The sequence below is a fragment of the Salvelinus alpinus genome, chromosome 30, assembly GCF_045679555.1.
Source record: "Salvelinus alpinus chromosome 30, SLU_Salpinus.1, whole genome shotgun sequence".
Classification (NCBI taxonomy): Eukaryota; Metazoa; Chordata; class Actinopteri; order Salmoniformes; family Salmonidae; genus Salvelinus; species Salvelinus alpinus.
Genome location: NC_092115.1, coordinates 5,577,040 through 5,602,904, shown reverse-complemented (window position 1 = coordinate 5,602,904; position 25,865 = coordinate 5,577,040). Strand labels below are relative to the sequence as shown.

Here is a 25,865-nt window from a genome sequence, read left to right as displayed (position 1 = left end):
GACCTCAGTTCATCTTTCAGTCACACACGTGGGTATAACCAATGAGGAGATGGGAGAGGCAGGACTTGCATCGCGTTCTGTGCCACAAATAGAAGCAACATCTATTTTAGCGCCTGGCAACGCAGATGCTCGTTGGCGAGTGAGCAGTGTGGATGCAATGATTGAATAATATGTTTGTGTACATTTATTTTGCAAAGCTCGCTCACGCGACACGTCCGGTTTGGACAGCGTGTAAGGACCCTGGGACTGAACACCACCTTCTGCAACTGGATCCTGGATTTCCTGACGGGCCGCCCCCAGGTGGTAAGGGTAGGCAACAACACATCTGCGACGCTGACCCTCAACACTGGGGCCCCTCAAGGGTGTGTGCTTAGTCCCCTCCTGAACACCCACGCATGCGTCGCCAAGCACAACTCCAACACCATCATTAAGTTTGCTGATGACACAACAATGGTAGGCCTGATCACTGACGATGATCCTATAGGGAGGTGGTCAGAGACCTGGCCAGGTGGTGCCAGAATAACAACCTCTCCCTCAATGTCAGCAAAACAATGGAGCTTATCGTGGACTACAGGAAACCGAGGGCCGAGCACACCCCCATTCACATCTACGGGCTGTAGTGGAGCGGGTCGAGAGCTTCAAGTTCCACGGTGTCCACATCACTAAGGATCTATCATGGGCCACACCTTCGAACACAGTCTTGAAGAGGGCATGACAACGCCTCTTACCCCCTCAGGAGGCTGAAAAGATTTGGCATGGGTCCCCAGATCTTCAAAGTTCTACAGCTGCATCATAGAGAGCATCCTGATTGGCTGCAGCACCACCTGGTGTGGCATCTGCTTGACATCCGACTGCAAGGCGCTACAGAGTACATCACTGTGGCCGAGTTCCCTGCCTTAGAGGAGAGAGAAGGAAAGAGACTTGAGGAGACTTAGAAGAGTCTGTACAGACATGAGAGACGCAACAGGGGAGAGAGGTTTTACCAAGCACACACACACACATACACACTCACACTCACTCACACACTCACTCACTCACTCACACACACACACACACACACACACACTCACAAATACACACACACTCACTCACACGCTCACACATGCGCACACACTCACTCACAAATACACACACACACACTCACTCACACGCTCACACATGCACACACACTCACTCACAAATACACACACACACACACACACACAGAGGACTAAGCATTGTGGGTCTACTGATCATAAAACTGTCATCACCCAGCTGCTACTGCTGTGCTTATGTGTGATAGTGTGTGTGTGTGTGTATGTGTGTGATAGCGTGTGTGTGTGTGTGTGTGTGTGTGTGTGTGTGTGTGTGTGTGTGTGTGTGTGTGTGTGTGTGTGTGTGTGTGTGTGTGTGTGTGTGTGTGTGTGTGTGTGTGTGTGTGTGTGTGTGTGTGTGTGTGTGTGTGTGTGTGTGTGTGTGTGTGTGTGTGATAGCGTGTGTGTGTGTGTGTGTGTGTGTGTGTGTGTGTGTGTCCTCCAGGTAATACATAGTAACTCTGCTGGAGGATGCACAGGGATTTGCTTCCTCTAATTAATTTGTCAGAAGTACATGACTTCCAGTTGGCGGGGTGATTAAAAACAATATTCATTTGAATTAACTAGATTCATAATTGAATTCCTATCTATTTGTAATTATTGCTCAGTGAAGTTTTAAATCTGGGATAAGTTGGATGGCTGCCCAGTGATTGGGTGTAACACATATGAACAGGCCTTATATGGTGTGACAAGGTAGTACCTGGTGATTGGTTGCAACACACCGACGCAGTCGGCACGACGACGACGCTACCCTCTCAGGAGGCTGAAAAGATTTGACATGGGTCCTCAGATGTTCAAAAAGTTCTACAGCTGCACCGTCGAGAGCATCTTGACTGCTTGCATCACTGCCTGGTACGGCAACTGCTCGGCATCCGACGGCAAGGCACTACAGAGGGTAGAGCATAGTACATCACTGGGACCGAGCTTCCTGCCATCCAGGACCTCTATACCAGGCGGTGTCAGAGGAAGACAATAAAATTGTCAAAGACTCCAGCCACCCAAGTCATGGACTGTTCTCTCTGCTACCACACGGCCAGCGGTACCAATGTAGAAAGTCTGGAACCAACAGGACCCTGAACAGCTTCTACCCCCAAGACATGAGACTGCTGAATAGTTAGGTACAGTTTTTTTCACAATCGCTAGGTCCCATTTCTCAATACTTAGGTCACTTTTTCAAAGCTCTTGACACAGTTCTCCTAACCAACTTTCAGCTTGGCACGGCAGTTACTTTCACATCCAAGAATGCACTAAAACTACCAAAACACTTCATACACGTCTCAAATCAACTCATTCTTCCGTTACACTAGCAAAGGTTGTCACCCAACAAACACACTTTGTCATAAAACAATCACCTAAACAACACTAACAACAGGTAGCATTACACAATGTTTTATTCTGTCAAATGTCTTTACAAAACAAGAATGACACCTCTCTACTGTTTAGAATTCACTGCAGTTTATGTTACAGGAATGAATCAGACATGATGCAATATGCTTCAATATGTTTTATGTCATTTGTTTGGCATTGAGTGATTCCAAAAATACAAGCGTTTGCATATACACCATCTACCAATACAGATACAGTAGCAAGACTAGTCAACCCTGTCTTCTGCATTTGGCCACAGGTTCTCATCCACATCACATCTTATGTCATCTTTGGGCAATACACCTAGGATAGAATCTTTAGGCATGCCTGGTCCATCCCTGGCAATCTTCTGCAGATATCTCCAGGCATCCAGCATGCATTGCGTCCAGGAGGGACATTTGATCATGTGGATGGTGGTCATAAACTAAAAAAAAAAAAAAATCCTCTGTGGGGTTGAGGAATGGAGAGTAGGGTGGGAGGAAAAGTGACACCATCCTGGGATGGGCTGCAAACTGCTCTGTGACTGCACGGGAGTGGTGAAATGCCACATTGTCCAATAAAATTACAAACGTTGGCGGATTTCGCCTCACTGCAACCCTTTCCTCACCTGGCACAACCCTTCCATAGAGGTCATCCAGGAATGAAATGAGACCCTCTGTGTTGTATGACCCAATTAGCGGTTTGTGTAAACAGCAATCCATCAGAGGATATTGCTGCACACGTTGTGATGTTGGCACCCCTCTGGCCCGGGATATCCACTGTGGCTCTTTTCCCAATCACATTCCTTCCTCGCCGCCGTGTTTTGGCCAAGTTGAAACCAGCCTCATCCACAAAGATGAATATGTGGGGTGTTTGACTGACTTCAATCTCCATGACTCTCTACAATAAATCCACAAGGCAACGTAAGAGTTATTACGGTAGTTTACATTATACCTAAAAACATGCCGCAGTGTGTCTCTGCCCTGTTTGGTTCTGTTCATAACCAGTTCTGTATTTTATATTCATCTTTCCTGGACATATTGATCCTGAGTTGCTTGACTCGTTCAGAGTTCCTCTCAAAGGGGACAGTGTACAACGGCTTCATCCTGACTTGATGATGTTTTCAGGACTCTAGAAATAGTTGTTATGGTTACATTGTGAATATTTCCAAATGTAATGTTGTCTGCCAACACTCCGTCCCGAATCTCTGTGAGTTTTATGCCATAGTTTCTGATGACCACATCAACGATGGCAGTTTTCCTGCTCAGCAGTGAGAATCCGACCTCTGCCGACCTGTGGGAAGTAACCCACGTTGGATCCTTAGCAGAAATAAAAAAATAATTACACACAAGTGGGTTTGGAGGCTTTGTTCAGTTTACTTCTGTAATGTGCAGTTCAGTCAGAAGTGCAGAATGCACATCGTACCTCTTGTTTTGCTGGAAATTTCTCACAATAGATGTTGAGAGTTACAGATTTATGATGACTTATTTTCCACCATAATTTGCAAATAAATAAATTAAAAATCCTACAATGTGATTTTCTGGAATTTTTTTTCTCATTTTGTCTGTCATTGTTGAAGTGTACCTACGATGAAAATTACAGGCCTCTCTCATCTTTTTAAGTGGGAGAACTTGCACAATTGGTGGCTGACTAAATACTTTTTTTGCCCCACTGTATCTACCTCAGTTACCTCGTACCCCTGTACATCGACTAGGCGCTAGGTACTCCGTGTCTACAGACAAGTTATTCTTACTCAGTGTGTATTTACTATCACTTTTCTATTATCTATCTATTTTCTTTTTTCGCTACGTTGAAGGACCCGCAAGTTAACACTTCACTGTTAGTCCACACCTGTTGTTAATGAAGCATGTGACGAATGTGTTTGATTTAAATAAAGGTTTAAAAAATATATATATGTTTTGACACATATGAACAGGCCTTATGGTGTGACGTGTGACAGGGTAGTACGTGGTGATTGGTTGTGACACATGAACATGTCTTATGATGTGACAGGGTAGCACGTGGTGATTGGTTGTGACACAGGAACAGGCCTTATGGTGTGACGTGTGACAGGGTAGTACGTGGTGATTGGTTGTGACACAGGAACAGGCCTTATGGTGTGACGTGTGACAGGGTAGTACGTGGTGATTGGTTGTGACACAGGAACAGGCCTTATGGTGTGACGTGTGACAGGGTAGTACGTGGTGATTGGTTGTGACACATGAACACGCCTTATGAGTGTGACAGCGTAGGTTTTCCAGCATCTCTGCAAAATGCTTTTAAATGCACAATGAAGGGTAGAAAACAAGACCAATATAACCACAGTGTTTATGTATTGTAGGTGGTTCAGAGCTATAGGAGGACGGGCTCACTGTAATGGCTGGAATGGAATCAGTGGAACGGAGTCAAACGTCTTTTCTGTACGTTTGATACCATTCCAGCCATTACAATGAGCCCGTCCTCCTACAGCTCCTCCCACCAGCCTCCTCTGTTAGGCGTTTGGCTTAGCGGGCTAACGAGCTCTTCTGGCGAGCAGGAGATCTGGGTTCGAACCCTGGTCGGTCACATACTGTAAAGCTATGTTCCCTTTGTATCTGATGTCTCTCTCCCTCCCTCTCCCTTTCACACTCTCACTCTCCCTCTCTCTCTCTCTCCCTCTCTCTCTCCACCTCCCTCTCTCTCACTCTCCCTCTCTCTCTCTCTCCCTCTCTCTCTCCACCTCCCCTTTTCTCTCTCTCTCCTCTCTCTCCACCTCTCTCTCTCTCTCTCTCTCTCTCTCTCTCTCTCTCTCTCTCTCTCTCTCTCTCTCTCTCTCTCTCTGTCTCTGTCTCTGTCTCTCTCTGTCTCTCTCTCTCTCTCTCTCTCCACCTCCCTCTCTCTCTCTCTCTCTCTCACTCTCTCTCTCTCTCCCTCTCTCTCTCTCCCTCCCTCTCTCTCTCTCCCCTCCCCACCAGGTCCGATGCAGGAGACGGTGTTTGACTTCTGGAGGATGGTGTGGCAGGAGAACACGGCTGCTATCGTCATGGTCACCAACCTGGTGGAAGTGGGCAGGGTGAGTCCACTGCTGACTGTGTAAAAGTACAGTCCCTTCTCTAATGCATTACTTAGAGTGGTAGGTCAGTAGGGACGGTGCCTAACGTGTGAATCTCAAATGACACACAATTCCTTCATAGTACACGTCTAAGCCCTATGTGTCTCTGACCTACAGTAGGGCACTGTGTGAGGAATAGGGTTCTCTTTGAGACAAGGCCTGTATGCATCAGGCTCTACTGTACCGTAGTGACGTTGGTTAAGTTGCTGCTGGACTTAGTGAGCTGAGTCAGGTTAGCTGCTTTCTGTCTCTCTACACTCTCTCTCTCCCCTCTCTACACTCTCTATCTCCCCTCTCTACACTCTCTATCTCTCTCTATCTCTCTCTGTCTCTCTCTATCTCTCCCCTCTCTACACTCTCTATATCTCTCTATCTCTCTCTGTCTCTCTCTATCTCTCTTCGTCCCTCTCTACACTTTCTATCTCTCTCTGCCTCTCTCTCCCCCTCTAAACTCTCGAATCTCTCTCTCCCCTCTCTACACTCTCTCTCTCTCTCTCCCCTCTCTATACTCTCTATCTCTCGCTGTCTCTCTCTCCATCTCTACACTCTCTACCTCCCCTCTTTCCATCTCTACACCCTCTGTCTCTCACTCTCTCTCTCCCCCCTCTCTTTCCATCTCTACACTCTCTGTCTCTCTCTGCATATCCCCCCACCCTATCCCTTCTCCCGCGATATCCCTCTCCGCTCGCTCTCCCTCTCCCTTCCTCCCCCTCTCTCCAGATCATTGTGAAGTGAGAGGAAACTGATTGATGGTGTTCATTATGGTGGAGGAGTTGAGGCGACTTGCTGATTGACTGGCTGACTACTGTTACTGTTGACTGCATCTGTAGTAGGAGAGTAAAGATACTAGACAGATACTATACCACCAGGCAGACAGACAGAACAGAGACAGACAGACAGACATACATACAGACAGACAGACAGACAGACAGACAGACAGACAGACAGACAGACAGACAGACAGACAGACAGACAGACAGACAGACAGACAGACAGACAGACAGACAGACAGACAGACAGACAGAACAGAACAGAACAGAACAGAACAGAACAGAACAGAACAGAACAGAGACAGAGACAGAGACAGAGACAGAGACAGAGACAGACAGACAGACAGACAGACAGACAGACAGACAGACAGATTGAGTGATGTTCTCTCCTGGATGTCCTTACAGTCGATAGGAGTGGTGTAACTTGTTATTGAGTGGCTCGTTTGTGGAGACTTTAGAGTTCCAGGGTACACTAAATAAATATAGACGATGGATCTCATTTTCCCATCTCAAGTAGGATTTACTTCAGACACCCGATCGGATCGGGGGGGTACGAGTCAGGCCCCCCCACCTCCTCCCCCTCCGCCCCCCACCCCCACCCCAAGGTCCAAATCCCCAGCGTTCGCATGAAGAAAATAAGGAAATACAGGGGGCGGAGATCAGGGTGCCTGGTAAGGGTCCGTCTGCGAGTGAGTAATCCGCCTCTACCATCCGTTCTATTAGCCAACGTGCAATCACTGGAGAATAAACAGGACGAGCTCCGTTTGAGACTATCCTACCAACGATACATAAAAAAACAGTAATATCTTATGTTTCACCGAATCGTGGCTTAACGACCACACGGACAATATACAGTTGGCTGGGTTTTCCATGCACCGGCAGGACAGAACAACTAAGTCCGGTAAGACGTGGGGTGGGGGTGTGTGTCTATTTGTCAATAACAGCTGGTGCACGATGTCTAATATTTATTAAGAAGTCTCTAGGTTTTGCTCGCCTGAGGTAGAGTACAGTCCCTCCTGCAGCAAAGCAACCCCACAACATGATGCTGCCACCCCCGTGCTTCACGGTTGGGATGGTGTTCTTCGGCTTGGAAGCCTCCCCCTTTTTCCTCCAAACATAACGATGGTAACAAACAGTTCGCTTTTTGTTTCATCAGACCAGAGGACATTTCTCCAAAAAGTACGATCTTTGTCCCCATGTGCAGTTGCTTACTGAGCAGCCTTTTAGGTTATGTCGATATAGGACTCGTTTTACTGTAGATATATGTAACAGTATAACTTTAGTCCGTCCCCTCGTGCCCCGACCCGGGCGCGAACCAGGGACCCTCTGCACACATCAACAACAGTCACCCACGAAGCATCGTTACCCATCGCTCCACAAAAGCCGCGGCCCTTGCAGAGCAAGGGGAACCACTACTTCAAGGTCTCAGAGCAAGTGACGTCACCGATTGAAAGGCTATTAGCGCGCACCACCGCTAACTAGCTAGCCATTTCACATCCGTTACATATAGATATGTATATGTAAACAATATGTAAACAATTATTGGAAAAATTACTTGTGTCATGCACAAAGTAGATGTCCTAACCGACTTGCCAAAACTATAGTTTGTTAACAAGAAGTTTGTGGAGTGGTTGAAAAATTCGTTTTAATGACTACAACCTAAGTGTGTGTAAACTTCTGACTTCAACTGTATGTATACCACACAATCTACCAAGAGAGTTTTCATCTATATTTTTCATAGCCGTCTATTTACCACCACAAACCGACCACCAAGACCTCATCAAGGCCATAAGCAAACAAGTAAATGCTCATCCAGAAGCGGCGCTCCTAGTGGCCGGGGACTTTAATGCAGGAAAACTTAAATCTGTTACCAGCATGTCACATGTGCAACCAGAGTAAAAAAAACTCTAGACCACCTTTACTCCACACACAGAGACACGTACAAAGCTCTCTCCCACCCTCCATTTGGAAAATCTCACCATTATTCTATCCTCCTGATTCCTGTTTACAAGAAAAAACTAAAGCAGGAAGTACCAGTGACTCGCTCAATACGGAAGTGTTCAGATGATGTAGATGCTACGCTACAGGACTGCTTTGCTAGCACAGACTGGAATATGTTCCGGGATTCATCCAATGGCATTGAGGAGTACAGCACATCTGTCACCGGCTTCATCAATAAGTGCATCGATGACGTCGTCCCCAGAGTGACCATACCTACATAACCCAACCAGACGCCACGGATTACAGGCAACATCCGCAAAGAGCTAAGGTAGGGATGGTGTTCTTGGCTTGGAAGCCTCCCCCTTTTTCCTCCAAACATAACGATGGTAACAAACAGTTCGCTTTTTGTTTCATCAGACCAGAGGACATTTCTCCAAAAAGTACGATCTTTGTCCCCATGTGCAGTTGCTTACTGAGCAGCCTTTTAGGTTATGTCGATATAGGACTCGTTTTACTGTAGATATATGTAACAGTATAACTTTAGTCCGTCCCCTCGTGCCCCGACCCGGGCGCGAACCAGGGACCCTCTGCACACATCAACAACAGTCACCCACGAAGCATCGTTACCCATCGCTCCACAAAAGCCGCGGCCCTTGCAGAGCAAGGGGAACCACTACTTCAAGGTCTCAGAGCAAGTGACGTCACCGATTGAAAGGCTATTAGCGCGCACCACCGCTAACTAGCTAGCCATTTCACATCCGTTACATATAGATATGTATATGTAAACAATATGTAAACAATTATTGGAAAAATTACTTGTGTCATGCACAAAGTAGATGTCCTAACCGACTTGCCAAAACTATAGTTTGTTAACAAGAAGTTTGTGGAGTGGTTGAAAAATTCGTTTTAATGACTACAACCTAAGTGTGTGTAAACTTCTGACTTCAACTGTATGTATACCACACAATCTACCAAGAGAGTTTTCATCTATATTTTTCATAGCCGTCTATTTACCACCACAAACCGACCACCAAGACCTCATCAAGGCCATAAGCAAACAAGTAAATGCTCATCCAGAAGCGGCGCTCCTAGTGGCCGGGGACTTTAATGCAGGAAAACTTAAATCTGTTACCAGCATGTCACATGTGCAACCAGAGTAAAAAAAACTCTAGACCACCTTTACTCCACACACAGAGACACGTACAAAGCTCTCTCCCACCCTCCATTTGGAAAATCTCACCATTATTCTATCCTCCTGATTCCTGTTTACAAGAAAAAACTAAAGCAGGAAGTACCAGTGACTCGCTCAATACGGAAGTGTTCAGATGATGTAGATGCTACGCTACAGGACTGCTTTGCTAGCACAGACTGGAATATGTTCCGGGATTCATCCAATGGCATTGAGGAGTACAGCACATCTGTCACCGGCTTCATCAATAAGTGCATCGATGACGTCGTCCCCAGAGTGACCATACCTACATAACCCAACCAGACGCCACGGATTACAGGCAACATCCGCAAAGAGCTAAAGGCTAGAGCTGACGTTTTCAAGGAGCACTAATCCGGATGCTTATAAGAACTGCTATGCCCTCAGACGAACCATCAAACAGGCAAAGCGTCAATACAGAACTAAAATTGAATCCCACTACATCAGCTCTGATGCTTGTCGGATGTGGCAGGGTTTACAAACTTTTATGGATTACAAAGGGAAACCCAGCCGCAAGCTGCCCAGTGACGCGAGCCTACCAGACGGGCTAAATACCTTTTATGCTCGCTTCGAGGCAAGCAATACTGAAGCATGCATGAGAGCACCAGCTGTTCTGGACGACTGTGTGATCACGCTCTCCGTAGCTGATGTGAGAAAGAACTTTAAACAGGTCAACATTCACAAGGCCACAGGGCCAGACGGATTACCAGGACATGTACTCAGAGCATGCACGGACCAACTGGCAAGTGTCTTCACTGACATTTTCAACCTCTCCCAAGAAAGTGAAGGTAACCTGCATAAATGACTACCACCCCGTAGCACTCACGTTGGTAGCCATGAAGTGCTTTGAAAGGCTGGTCATGGCTCACATCAACACAATCATCCCGGAAACCCTAGACCCCACTCCAATTCGAATACCGCCCCAACAGATCCACAGATGACGCATTCTCAATCGCACTCCACACTGCCCTTTCCCACCTTCACAAAAGGAACACCTATGTGAGAATGCTGTTCATCGACTAATTCTCAGCGTTCAACACCATAGTGCCCATAAAGCTCATCACTAAGCTAAGGACCCTGGGACTTAACTCCTCCCACTGCAACTGGATCCTGGACTTGCTGACGGGCCGCCCCCATGTGGTAAGGGTAGGTAAAAACACATCTACCAGGCTGATCCTCAACACTGGGAACCCTCAGGGGTGCGTGCTTAGTCCCCTCCTGTACAACCTGTTCACCCACGACTGCGTGGCCAAGCACAACTCCAACACCATCATTAAGTTTTCTGACGACACAACAGTGGTGGTCCTGATCACCGACAACGATGAGACAGACTATAGGGAGGAGGTCAGAGACCTGGCAGTGTGGTGCCAGGACAACAACCTCTCCCTCAATGTGACCAAGACAAACACAATACCTCTGGTACCATGTTACACTGTTACACTACCTCTGGTACCATGTTACACTGTTACACTACCTCTGGTACCATGTTACACTGTTACACTACCTCTGGTACCATGTTACCCTGTTACACTACCTCTAGTACCATGTTACACTGTTACACTACACTACCTCTGGTACCATGTTACCCTGTTACACTACCTCTGGTACCATGTTACCCTGTTACACTACCTCTGGTACCATGTTACACTGTTACACTACCTCTGGTACCATGTTACACTGTTACACTACCTCTGGTACCATGTTACACTGTTACACTACCTCTGGTACCATGTTACACTGTTACACTACACTACCTCTGGTACCATGTTACACTGTTACACTACCTCTGGTACCATGTTACACTGTTACACTACCTCTGGTACCATGTTACACTGTTACACTACACTACCTCTGGTACCATGTTACACTGTTACCCTGTTACACTACCTCTGGTACCATGTTACACTGTTACACTACACTACCTCTGGTACCATGTTACACTGTTACACTACACTACCTCTGGTACCATGATACACTGTTACACTACCTCTGGTACCATGTTACACTACACTACCTCTGGTACCATGTTACACTGTTACACTACCTCTGGTACCATGTTACACTGTACACTACCTCTGGTACCATGTTACACTGTTACACTACCTCTGGTACCATGTTACACTGTTACACTACCTCTGGTACCATGTTACACTGTTACACTACCTCTGGTACCATGTTACACTGTTACACTACCTCTGGTACCATGTTACCCTGTTACACTACCTCTAGTACCATGTTACACTGTTACACTACACTACCTCTGGTACCATGTTACCCTGTTACACTACCTCTGGTACCATGTTACCCTGTTACACTACCTCTGGTACCATGTTACACTGTTACACTACCTCTGGTACCATGTTACACTGTTACACTACCTCTGGTACCATGTTACACTGTTACACTACCTCTGGTACCATGTTACACTACACTACCTCTGGTACCATGTTACACTGTTACACTGTTACACTACCTCTGGTACCATGTTACACTGTTACACTACCTCTGGTACCATGTTACACTGTTACACTACCTCTGGTACCATGTTACACTGTTACACTACTTCTGGTACCATGTTACACTGTTACACTACCTATGGTACCATGTTACACTGTTACACTACCTCTGGTACCATGTTACACTGTTACACTACCTCTGGTACCATGTTACACTGTTACACTACCTCTGGTACCATGTTACACTGTTACACTGCACTACCTCTGGTACCATGTTACACTGTTACACTACCTCTGGTACCATGTTACACTGTTACACTACCTCTGGTACCATGTTACACTGTTACACTACACTACCTCTGGTACCATGTTACCCTGTTACACTACCTCTGGTACCATGTTACACTGTTACACTACACTACCTCTGGTACCATGTTACACTGTTACACTACCTCTGGTACCATGTTACACTGTTACACTACACTACCTCTGGTACCATGTTACACTGTTACACTACCTCTGGTGCCATGTTACACTGTTACACTACACTACCTCTGGTACCATGTTACACTGTCACACTACCTCTGGTGCCATGTTACCCTGTTACACTACCTCTGGTACCATGTTACACTGTTACACTACACTACCTCTGGTACCATGTTACACTGTTACACTACACTACCTCTGGTACCATGTTACACTGTTACACTACCTCTGGTACCATGTTACACTGTTACACTACCTCTGGTACCATGTTACACTGTTACACTACCTCTGGTACCATGTTACACTGTTACACTACCTCTGGTACCATGTTACACTGTTACACTACCTCTGGTACCATGTTACACTGTTACACTACCTCTGGTACCATGTTACCCTGTTACACTACACTACCTCTAGTACCATGTTACACTGTTACACTACCTCTGGTACCATGTTACACTATTACACTAACTCTGGTACCATGTTACACTGTTACACTACCTCTGGTACCATGTTACACTGTTACACTACCTCTGGTACCATGTTACACTGTTACACTACACTACCTCTGGTACCATGTTACACTGTTACACTACCTCTGGTACCATGTTACCCTGTTACACTACCTCTGGTACCATGTTACACTGTTACACTACCTCTGGTACCATGTTACCCTGTTACACTACCTCTAGTACCATGTTACACTGTTACACTACACTACCTCTGGTACCATGTTACCCTGTTACACTACCTCTGGTACCATGTTACCCTGTTACACTACCTCTGGTACCATGTTACACTGTTACACTACCTCTGGTACCATGTTACACTGTTACACTACCTCTGGTACCATGTTACACTGTTACACTACCTCTGGTACCATGTTACACTGTTACACTACACTACCTCTGGTACCATGTTACACTGTTACACTACCTCTGGTACCATGTTACACTGTTACACTACCTCTGGTACCATGTTACACTGTTACACTACACTACCTCTGGTACCATGTTACACTGTTACCCTGTTACACTACCTCTGGTACCATGTTACACTGTTACACTACACTACCTCTGGTACCATGTTACACTGTTACACTACACTACCTCTGGTACCATGATACACTGTTACACTACCTCTGGTACCATGTTACACTACACTACCTCTGGTACCATGTTACACTGTTACACTACCTCTGGTACCATGTTACACTGTACACTACTTCTGGTACCATGTTACACTGTTACACTACCTCTGGTACCATGTTACACTGTTACACTACCTCTGGTACCATGTTACACTGTTACACTACCTCTGGTACCATGTTACACTGTTACACTACCTCTGGTACCATGTTACCCTGTTACACTACCTCTAGTACCATGTTACACTGTTACACTACACTACCTCTGGTACCATGTTACCCTGTTACACTACCTCTGGTACCATGTTACCCTGTTACACTACCTCTGGTACCATGTTACACTGTTACACTACCTCTGGTACCATGTTACACTGTTACACTACCTCTGGTACCATGTTACACTGTTACACTACCTCTGGTACCATGTTACACTACACTACCTCTGTACCATGTTACACTGTTACACTACCTCTGGTACCATGTTACACTGTTACACTACCTCTGGTACCATTTTACACTGTTACACTACCTCTGGTACCATGTTACACTGTTACACTACCTCTGGTACCATGTTACACTGTTACACTACCTATGGTACCATGTTACACTGTTACACTACCTCTGGTACCATGTTACACTGTTACACTACCCCTGGTACCATGTTACACTGTTACACTACCTCTGGTACCATGTTACACTGTTACACTGCACTACCTCTGGTACCATGTTACACTGTTACACTACCTCTGGTACCATGTTACACTGTTACACTACCTCTGGTACCATGTTACACTGTTACACTACACTACCTCTGGTACCATGTTACCCTGATACACTACCTCTGGTACCATGTTACACTGTTACACTACACTACCTCTGGTACCATGTTACACTGTTACACTACCTCTGGTACCATGTTACACTGTTACACTACACTACCTCTGGTACCATGTTACACTGTTACACTACCTCTGGTGCCATGTTACACTGTTACACTACACTACCTCTGGTACCATGTTACACTGTCACACTACCTCTGGTACCATGTTACACTGTTACACTACCTCTGGTACCATGTTACCCTGTTACACTACCTCTGGTACCATGTTACACTGTTACACTACACTACCTCTGGTACCATGTTACACTGTTACACTACACTACCTCTGGTACCATGTTACACTGTTACACTACCTCTGGTACCATGTTACACTGTTACACTACCTCTGGTACCATGTTACACTGTTACACTACCTCTGGTACCATGTTACACTGTTACACTACCTCTGGTACCATGTTACACTGTTACACTACCTCTGGTACCATGTTACACTGTTACACTACCTCTGGTACCATGTTACCCTGTTACACTACACTACCTCTAGTACCATGTTACACTGTTACACTACCTCTGGTACCATGTTACACTATTACACTAACTCTGGTACCATGCTACACTGTTACACTACCTCTGGTACCATGTTACACTGTTACACTACCTCTGGTACCATGTTACACTGTTACACTACACTACCTCTGGAACCATGTTACACTGTTACACTACCTCTGGTACCATGTTACCCTGTTACACTACCTCTGGTACCATGTTACACCATTACACTACCTCTGGTACCATGTTACCCTGTTACACTACCTCTAGTACCATGTTACACTGTTACACTACACTACCTCTGGTACCATGTTACCCTGTTACACTACCTCTGGTACCATGTTACCCTGTTACACTACCTCTGGTACCATGTTACACTGTTACACTACCTCTGGTACCATGTTACACTGTTACACTACCTCTGGTACCATGTTACACTGTTACACTACCTCTGGTACCATGTTACACTGTTACACTACCTCTGGTACCATGTTACACTGTTACACTACACTACCTCTGGTACCATGTTACACTGTTACCCTGTTACACTACCTCTGGTACCATGTCACACTGTTACACTACACTACCTCTGGTACCATGTTACACTGTTACACTACACTACCTCTGGTACCATGATACACTGTTACACTACCTCTGGTACCATGTTACACTACACTACCTCTGGTACCATGTTACACTGTTACACTACCTCTGGTACCATGTTACACTGTACACTACCTCTGGTACCATGTTACACTGTTACACTACCTCTGGTACCATGTTACACTGTTACACTACCTCTGGTACCATGTTACACTGTTACACTGTTACACTACCTCTGGTACCATGTTACACTGTTACACTACCTCTGGTACCATTTTACACTGTTACACTACCTCTGGTACCATGTTACACTGTTACACTACCTCTGGTACCATGTTACACTGTTACACTGTTACACTACCCCTGGTACCATGTTACACTGTTACACTACCTCTGGTACCATGTTACCCTGTTACACTACCTCTGGTACCATGTTACACTGTTACACTACCTCTGGTACCATGTTACACTGTTACACTACCTCTGGTACCATGTTACACTGTTACACTACCTCTGGTACCATGTTACACTGTTACACTACCTCTGGTACCATGTTACACTACCTCTGGTACCATGTTACCATGTTACCCTGTTACACTACCTCTGGTACCATGTTACCCTGTTACACTACCTCTGGTACCATGTTACACTGTTACACTACCTCTGGTACCATGTTACACTGTTACACTACACTACCTCTGGTACCATGTTACACTGTTACACTACCTCTGGTACCATGTTACCCTGTTACACTACCTCTGGTACCATGTTACACTGTTACACTACACTACCTCTGGTACCATGTTACACTGTTACACTGTTACACTACCTCTGGTACCATGTTACACTGTTACACTACCTCTGGTACCATGTTACACTGTTACACTACCTCTGGTACCATGTTACACTGTTACACTGTTACACTACCTCTGGTACCATGTTACACTGTTACACTACCTCTGGTACCATGTTACACTGTTACACTACCTCTGGTACCATGTTACACTGTTACACTACCTCTGGTACCATGTTACACTGTTACACTACACTACCTCTGGTACCATGTTACACTGTTACACTACCTCTGGTACCATGTTACACTGTTACACTACACTACCTACTGGTACCATGTTACACTGTTACACTACACTACCTCTGGTACCATGTTACACTGTTACACTACCTCTGGTACCATGTTACACTGTTACACTACCTCTGGTACCATGTTACACTGTTACACTACCTCTGGTACCATGTTACACTGTTACACTACCTCTGGTACCATGTTACACTGTTACACTACCTCTGGTACCATGTTACACTGTTACACTACCTCTGGTACCATGTTACACTGTTACACTACACTACCTGCTAGTACCATGTTACACTGTTACACTACCTCTGGAACCATGTTACACTATTACACTAACTCTGGTACCATGTTACACTGTTACACTACACTACCTCTGGTACCATGTTACACTGTCACACTACCTCTGGTACCATGTTACACTGTTACACTACCTCTGGTACCATGTTACACTGTTACACTACCTCTGGTACCATGTTACACTGTTACACTACACTACCTCTGGTACCATGTTACACTGTTACACTACCTCTGGTACCATGTTACACTGTTACACTACCTCTGGTACCATGTTACACTGTTACACTACCTCTGGTACCATGTTACACTGTTACACTACCTATGGTACCATGTTACACTGTTACACTACCTCTGGTACCATGTTACACTGTTACACTACCTCTGGTACCATGTCCTGACACCCTCGGTACCGACGTACACTACCTCTGGTACCATGTTACAATGTTATACTACCTCTGGTACCATGTTACCTGTTACCTGTTACACTACCTCTGGTACCATGTTACACTGTTACACTACACTACCTTTGGTACCATGTTACACTGTTACACTACACTACCTCTGGTACCATGTTACACTGTTACACTACCTCTGGTACCATGTTACACTGTTACACTACCTCTGGTACCATGTTACAATGTTATACTACCTCTGGTACCATGTTACCCTGTTACACTACCTCTGGTACCATGTTACCCTGTTACACTACCTCTGGTACCATGTTACAATGTTATACTACCTCTGGTACCATGTTACCATGTTACCCTGTTACACTACCTCTGGTACCATGTTACACTGTTACACTACACTACCTTTGGTACCATGTTACACTGTTACACTACACTACCTCTGGTACCATGTTACACTTTTACACTACCTCTGGTACCATGTTACACTGTTACACTACCTCTGGTACCATGTTACACTGTCACACTACCTCTGGTACCATGTTACACTGTTACCCTGTTACACTACCTCTGGTACCATGTTACACTGTTACACTACCTCTGGTACCATGTTACACTGTTACACTACCTCTGGTACCATGTTACCCTGTTACACTACCTCTGGTACCATGTTACAATGTTACACTACACTACCTCTGGTACCATGTTACACTGTTACACTGTTACACTACCTCTGGTACCATGTTACACTGTTACACTACCTCTGGTACCATGTTACACTGTTACACTACCTCTGGTACCATGTTACACTGTTACACTACCTCTGGTACCATGTTACCACTGTTACACTACCTCTGGTACCATGTTACACTGTTACACTACCTCTGGTACCATGTTACACTGTTACACTACCTCTGGTACCATGTTACACTGTTACACTACACTACCTCTGGTACCATGTTACACTGTTACACTACCTCTGGTACCATGTTACACTGTTACACTACCTCTGGTACCATGTTACACTGTTACACTACACTACCTCTGGTACCATGTTACACTGTTACACTACCTCTGGTACCATGTTACACTGTTACACTACCTCTGGTACCATGTTACACTGTTACACTACCTCTGGTACCATGTTACACTGTTACACTACCTCTGGTACCATGTTACACTGTTACACTACCTCTGGTACCATGTTACACTGTTACACTACCTCTGGTACCATGTTACACTGTTACACTACCTCTGGTACCATGTTACCATGTTACCCTGTTACACTACCTCTGGTACCATGTTACACTGTTACACTACACTACCTCTGGTACCATGTTACACTGTTACACTACACTACCTCTGGTACCATGTTACACTGTTACACTACCTCTGGTACCATGTTACACTGTTACACTACCTCTGGTACCATGTTACACTGTCAAACTACCTCTGGTACCATGTTACACTGTCACACTACCTCTGGTACCATGTTACACTGTTACACTACCTCTGGTACCATGTTACCCTGTTACACTACCTCTGGTACCATGTTACACTGTTACACTACCTCTGGTACCATGTTACCCTGTTACACTACCTCTGGTACCATGTTACACTGTTACACTACCTCTGGTACCATGTTACACTGTTACACTACCTCTGGTACCATGTTACACTGTTACACTACCTCTGGTACCATGTTACACTGTTACACTACCTCTGGTACCATGTTACACTTTTACACTACCTCTGGTACCATGTTACACTGTTACAATACCTCTGGTACCATGTTACACTGTTACACTACACTACCTCTGGTACCATGTTACACTGTTACACTACCTCTGGTACCATGTTACCACTGTTACACTACCTCTGGTACCATGTTACACTGTTACACTACACTACCTTTGGTACCATGTTACACTGTTACACTGTTACACTACCTCTGGTACCATGTTACACTGTTACACTACCTCTGGTACCATGTTACACTGTTACACTACCTCTGGTACCATGTTACACTGTCAAACTACCTCTGGTACCATGTTACACTGTCACACTACCTCTGGTACCATGTTACACTGTTACACTACCTCTGGTACCATGTTACACTGTTACACTACCTCTGGTACCATGTTACACTGTTACACTACCTCTGGTACCATGTTACCCTGTTACACTACCTCTGGTACCATGTTACACTGTTACACTACCTCTGGTACCATGTTACACTGTTACACTACACTACCTCTCGGTACCATGTTACACTGTTACACTACACTACCTCTAGGTACCATGTTACACTGTTACACTACCTCTGGTACCATGTTACACTGTTACACTACCTCTGGTACCATGTTACACTGTTACACTACCTCTGGTACCATGTTACCCTGTCACTACCTCTGGTACCATGTTACACTGTTACACTACCTCTGGTACCATGTTACACTGTTACACTGTTACACTACCTCTGGTACCATGTTACACTGTTACACTACCTCTGGTACCATGTTACACTGTTACACTACCTCTGGTACCATGTTACACTGTTACACTGTTACACTACCTCTGGTACCATGTTACACTGTTACACTACCTCTGGTACCATGTTACACTGTTACACTACCTCTGGTACCATGTTACACTGTTACACTACCTCTGGTACCATGTTACACTGTTACACTACACTACCTCTGGTACCATGTTACACTGTTACACTACCTCTGGTACCATGTTACACTGTTACACTACCTCTAGTACCATGTTACACTGTTACACTACCTCTGGTACCATGTTACCCTGTTACACTGTTACACTACCTCTGGTACCATGTTACACTGTTACACTGTTACACTACCTCTGGTACCATGTTACACTGTTACACTACCTCTGGTACCATGTTACACTGTTACACTACCTCTGGTACCATGTTACACTGTTACACTACCTCTGGTACCATGTTACACTGTTACACTGTTACACTACCTCTGGTACCATGTTACACTGTTACACTACCTCTGGTACCATGTTACACTGTTACACTACCTCTGGTACCATGTTACACTGTTACACTACCTCTGGTACCATGTTACACTGTTACACTACCTCTGGTACCATGTTACACTGTTACACTACCTCTGGTACCATGTTACCCTGTTACACTACCTCTGGTACCATGTTACACTGTTACACTACACTACCTCTGGTACCATGTTACACTGTTACACTGTTACACTACCTCTGGTACCATGTTACACTGTTACACTACCTCTGGTACCATGTTACCCTGTTACACTACCTCTGGTACCATGTTACACTGTTACACTACACTACCTCTGGTACCATGTTACACTGTTACACTGTTACACTACCTCTGGTACCATGTTACACTGTTACACTACACTACCTCTGGTACCATGTTACACTGTTACACTGTTACACTACCTCTGGTACCATGTTACACTGTTACACTACCTCTGGTACCATGTTACCCTGTTACACTACCTCTGGTACCATGTTACACTGTTACCTACTGGTACCACTGTTACCATGTTACCCTGTTACACTACCTCTGGTACCATGTTACCCTGTTACACTACCTCTGGTACCATGTTACACTGTTACACTACCTCTGGTACCATGTTACCATGTTACAATGTTATACTACCACTGGTACCATGTTACCATATTACCCTGTTACACTACCTCTGGTACCATGTTACACTGTTACACTACACTACCTTTGGTACCATGTTACACTGTTACACTACACTACCTCTGGTACCATGTTACACTGTTACACTACCTCTGGTACCATGTTACCCTGTTACACTACCTCTGGTACCATGTTACACTGTTACACTACACTACCTCTGGTACCATGTTACACTGTTACACTGTTACACTACCTCTGGTACCATGTTACACTGTTAAACTACCTCTGGTACCATGTTACACTGTTACACTACCTCTGGTACCATGTTACACTGTTACACTGTTACACTACCTCTGGTACCATGTTACACTGTTACACTACCTCTGGTACCATGTTACACTGTTACACTACCTCTGGTACCATGTTACACTGTTACACTACCTCTGGTACCATGTTACACTGTTACACTACACTACCTCTGGTACCATGTTACACTGTTACACTACCTCTGGTACCATGTTACACTGTTACACTACCTCTAGTACCATGTTACACTGTTACACTACCTCTGGTACCATGTTACCCTGTTACACTGTTACACTACCTCTGGTACCATGTTACACTGTTACACTGTTACACTACCTCTGGTACCATGTTACACTGTTACACTACCTCTGGTACCATGTTACACTGTTACACTACCTCTGGTACCATGTTACACTGTTACACTACCTCTGGTACCATGTTACACTGTTACACTGTTACACTACCTCTGGTACCATGTTACACTGTTACACTACCTCTGGTACCATGTTACACTGTTACACTACCTCTGGTACCATGTTACACTGTTACACTACCTCTAGTACCATGTTACACTGTTACACTACCTCTGGTACCATGTTACACTGTTACACTACCTCTGGTACCATGTTACACTGTTACACTACCTCTGGTACCATGTTACCCTGTTACACTACCTCTGGTACCATGTTACACTGTTACACTACACTACCTCTGGTACCATGTTACACTGTTACACTGTTACACTACCTCTGGTACCATGTTACACTGTTACACTACCTCTGGTACCATGTTACCCTGTTACACTACCTCTGGTACCATGTTACACTGTTACACTACACTACCTCTGGTACCATGTTACACTGTTACACTGTTACACTACCTCTGGTACCATGTTACACTGTTACACTACACTACCTCTGGTACCATGTTACACTGTTACACTGTTACACTACCTCTGGTACCATGTTACACTGTTTCACTACCTCTGGTACCATGTTACACTGTTACACTACCTCTGGTACCATGTTACCCTGTTACACTACCTCTGGTACCATGTTACACTGTTACACTACACTACCTCTGGTACCATGTTACACTGTTACACTACCTCTGGTACCATGTTACACTGTTACACTACCTCTGGTACCATGTTACACTGTTACACTACCTCTGGTACCATGTTACACTGTTACACTACCTCTGGTACCATGTTACACTACCTCTGGTACCATGTTACCATGTTACCCTGTTACACTACCTCTGGTACCATGTTACCCTGTTACACTACCTCTGGTACCATGTTACACTGTTACACTACCTCTGGTACCATGTTACCATGTTACAATGTTATACTACCACTGGTACCATGTTACCATATTACCCTGTTACACTACCTCTGGTACCATGTTACACTGTTACACTACACTACCTTTGGTACCATGTTACACTGTTACACTACACTACCTCTGGTACCATGTTACACTGTTACACTACCGCTGGTACCATGTTACACTGTTACAATACCTCTGGTACCATGTTACACTGTCACACTACCTCTGGTACCATGTTACACTGTCACACTACCTCTGGTACCATGTTACACTGTTACACTACCTCTGGTACCATGTTACCCTGTTACACTACCTCTGGTACCATGTTACACTGTTACACTACCTCTGGTACCATGTTACCCTGTTACACTACCTCTGGTACCATGTTACACTGTTACACTACCTCTGGTACCATGTTACACTGTTACACTACCTCTAGTACCATGTTACACTGTTACACTACCTCTGGTACCATGTTACACTGTTACACTACCTCTAGGTCCATGTTACACTTCTACACTACCTCTGGTACCATGTTACACTGTTACACTACCTCTGGTACCATGTTACACTGTTACACTCCCTCTGGTACCATGTTACACTGTTACACTACCTCTGGTACCATGTTACACTGTTACACTACACTACCTCTGGTACCATGTTACACTGTTACACTACCTCTGGTTCCATGTTACACTGTTACACTACCTCTGGTACCATGTTACACTGTTACACTACCTCTGGTACCATGTTACACTGTTACACTACCTCTGGTACCATGTTACACTGTTACACTACCTCTAGTACCATGTCACACTGTTACACTACACTACCTCTGGTACCATGTTACACTGTTACACTACACTACCTCTGGTACCATGTTACCCTGTTACACTACCTCTGGTACCATGTTACCCTGTTACACTACCTCTGGTACCATGTTACAATGTTATACTACCACTGGTACCATGTTACCATGTTACCCTGTTACACTACCTCTGGTACCATGTTACACTGTTACACTACACTACCTTTGGTACCATGTTACACTGTTACACTACACTACCTCTGGTACCATGTTACACTGTTACACTACCTCTGGTACCATGTTACACTGTTACACTACCTCTGGTACCATGTTACACTGTTACACTACCTCTGGTACCATGTTACCCTGTTACACTACCTCTGGTACCATGTTACACTGTTACACTACCTCTGGTACCATGTTACACTGTTACACTACCTCTAGTACCATGTTACACTGTTACACTACCTCTGGTACCATGTTACACTGTTACACTACCTCTAGTACCATGTTACACTTTTACACTACCTCTGGTACCATGTTACACTGTTACACTACCTCTGGTACCATGTTACACTGTTACACTACACTACCTCTGGTACCATGTTACACTGTTACACTGTTACACTACCTCTGGTACCATGTTACACTGTTACACTACCTCTGGTACCATGTTACACTGTTACACTACCTCTGGTACCATGTTACACTGTTACACTGTTACACTACCTCTGGTACCATGTTACACTGTTACACTACCTCTGGTACCATGTTACACTGTTACACTACCTCTGGTACCATGTTACACTGTTACACTACCTCTGGTACCATGTTACACTGTTACACTACACTACCTCTGGTACCATGTTACACTGTTACACTACCTCTGGTACCATGTTACACTGTTACACTACCTCTAGTACCATGTTACACTGTTACACTACCTCTGGTACCATGTTACCCTGTTACACTGTTACACTACCTCTGGTACCATGTTACACTGTTACACTGTTACACTACCTCTGGTACCATGTTACACTGTTACACTACCTCTGGTACCATGTTACACTGTTACACTACCTCTGGTACCATGTTACACTGTTACACTACCTCTGGTACCATGTTACACTGTTACACTGTTACACTACCTCTGGTACCATGTTACACTGTTACACTACCTCTGGTACCATGTTACACTGTTACACTACCTCTGGTACCATGTTACACTGTTACACTACCTCTAGTACCATGTTACACTGTTACACTACCTCTGGTACCATGTTACACTGTTACACTACCTCTGGTACCATGTTACACTGTTACACTACCTCTGGTACCATGTTACCCTGTTACACTACCTCTGGTACCATGTTACACTGTTACACTACACTACCTCTGGTACCATGTTACACTGTTACACTGTTACACTACCTCTGGTACCATGTTACACTGTTACACTACCTCTGGTACCATGTTACCCTGTTACACTACCTCTGGTACCATGTTACACTGTTACACTACACTACCTCTGGTACCATGTTACACTGTTACACTGTTACACTACCTCTGGTACCATGTTACACTGTTACACTACACTACCTCTGGTACCATGTTACACTGTTACACTGTTACACTACCTCTGGTACCATGTTACACTGTTACACTACCTCTGGTACCATGTTACCCTGTTACACTACCTCTGGTACCATGTTACACTGTTACACTACACTACCTCTGGTACCATGTTACACTGTTACACTGTTACACTACCCCTGGTACCATGTTACACTGTTACACTACCTCTGGTACCATGTTACACTGTTACACTACCTCTGGTACCATGTTACCCTGTTACACTACCTCTGGTACCATGTTACACTGTTACACTACCTCTGGTACCATGTTACACTGTTACACTACCTCTGGTACCATGTTACACTACCTCTGGTACCATGTTACCATGTTACCCTGTTACACTACCTCTGGTACCATGTTACCCTGTTACACTACCTCTGGTACCATGTTACACTGTTACACTACCTCTGGTACCATGTTACCATGTTACCTTGTTACACTACCTCTGGTACCATGTTACACTGTTACACTACCTCTGGTACCATGTTACACTGCTACACTACCTCTGGTACCTTGTTACACCATTTTTCCTCTTCTCCTCTTTCCTCCCCTCTCCTCCCCTCTCTCCTCTCCTCTCTCCTCCCCACTCTTCTCCTCTTTCCTCCCCACTTTTCTCCTCTTTTCCTCACCGCTCTCCTCTCCTCTCCTCTCCTCTCCTCTCCTCTCCTCTCCTGTTTAGCTGTAGTTCTATCCTCAGCAGCCTCTGATAGGCCTTCTGTTATATGATCCTTGTCCAATGGCGTTGCAACACAGTTGGTCATGGCCCCAGTGAGGACATGAAATCACCCCAACCCATCTGCTCTGTTACTGCCGCTC

At 45.0% G+C, this 25,865-nt stretch overlaps 1 protein-coding gene across 1 annotated transcript in view; it reads left to right on the top strand.

Moving 5' to 3' along the window:
• The window catches only part of LOC139560627 (receptor-type tyrosine-protein phosphatase mu-like), a 774,972-nt gene that overhangs the window by 690,395 nt on the left and 58,712 nt on the right, over nucleotides 1–25,865 (top strand). Inside the window, exon 25 of the mRNA XM_071377563.1 lies at nucleotides 5,372–5,469. Coding sequence (XP_071233664.1) covers nucleotides 5,372–5,469 — 98 coding nt within the window. The remainder of the gene's footprint in view (nucleotides 1–5,371; nucleotides 5,470–25,865) is intronic.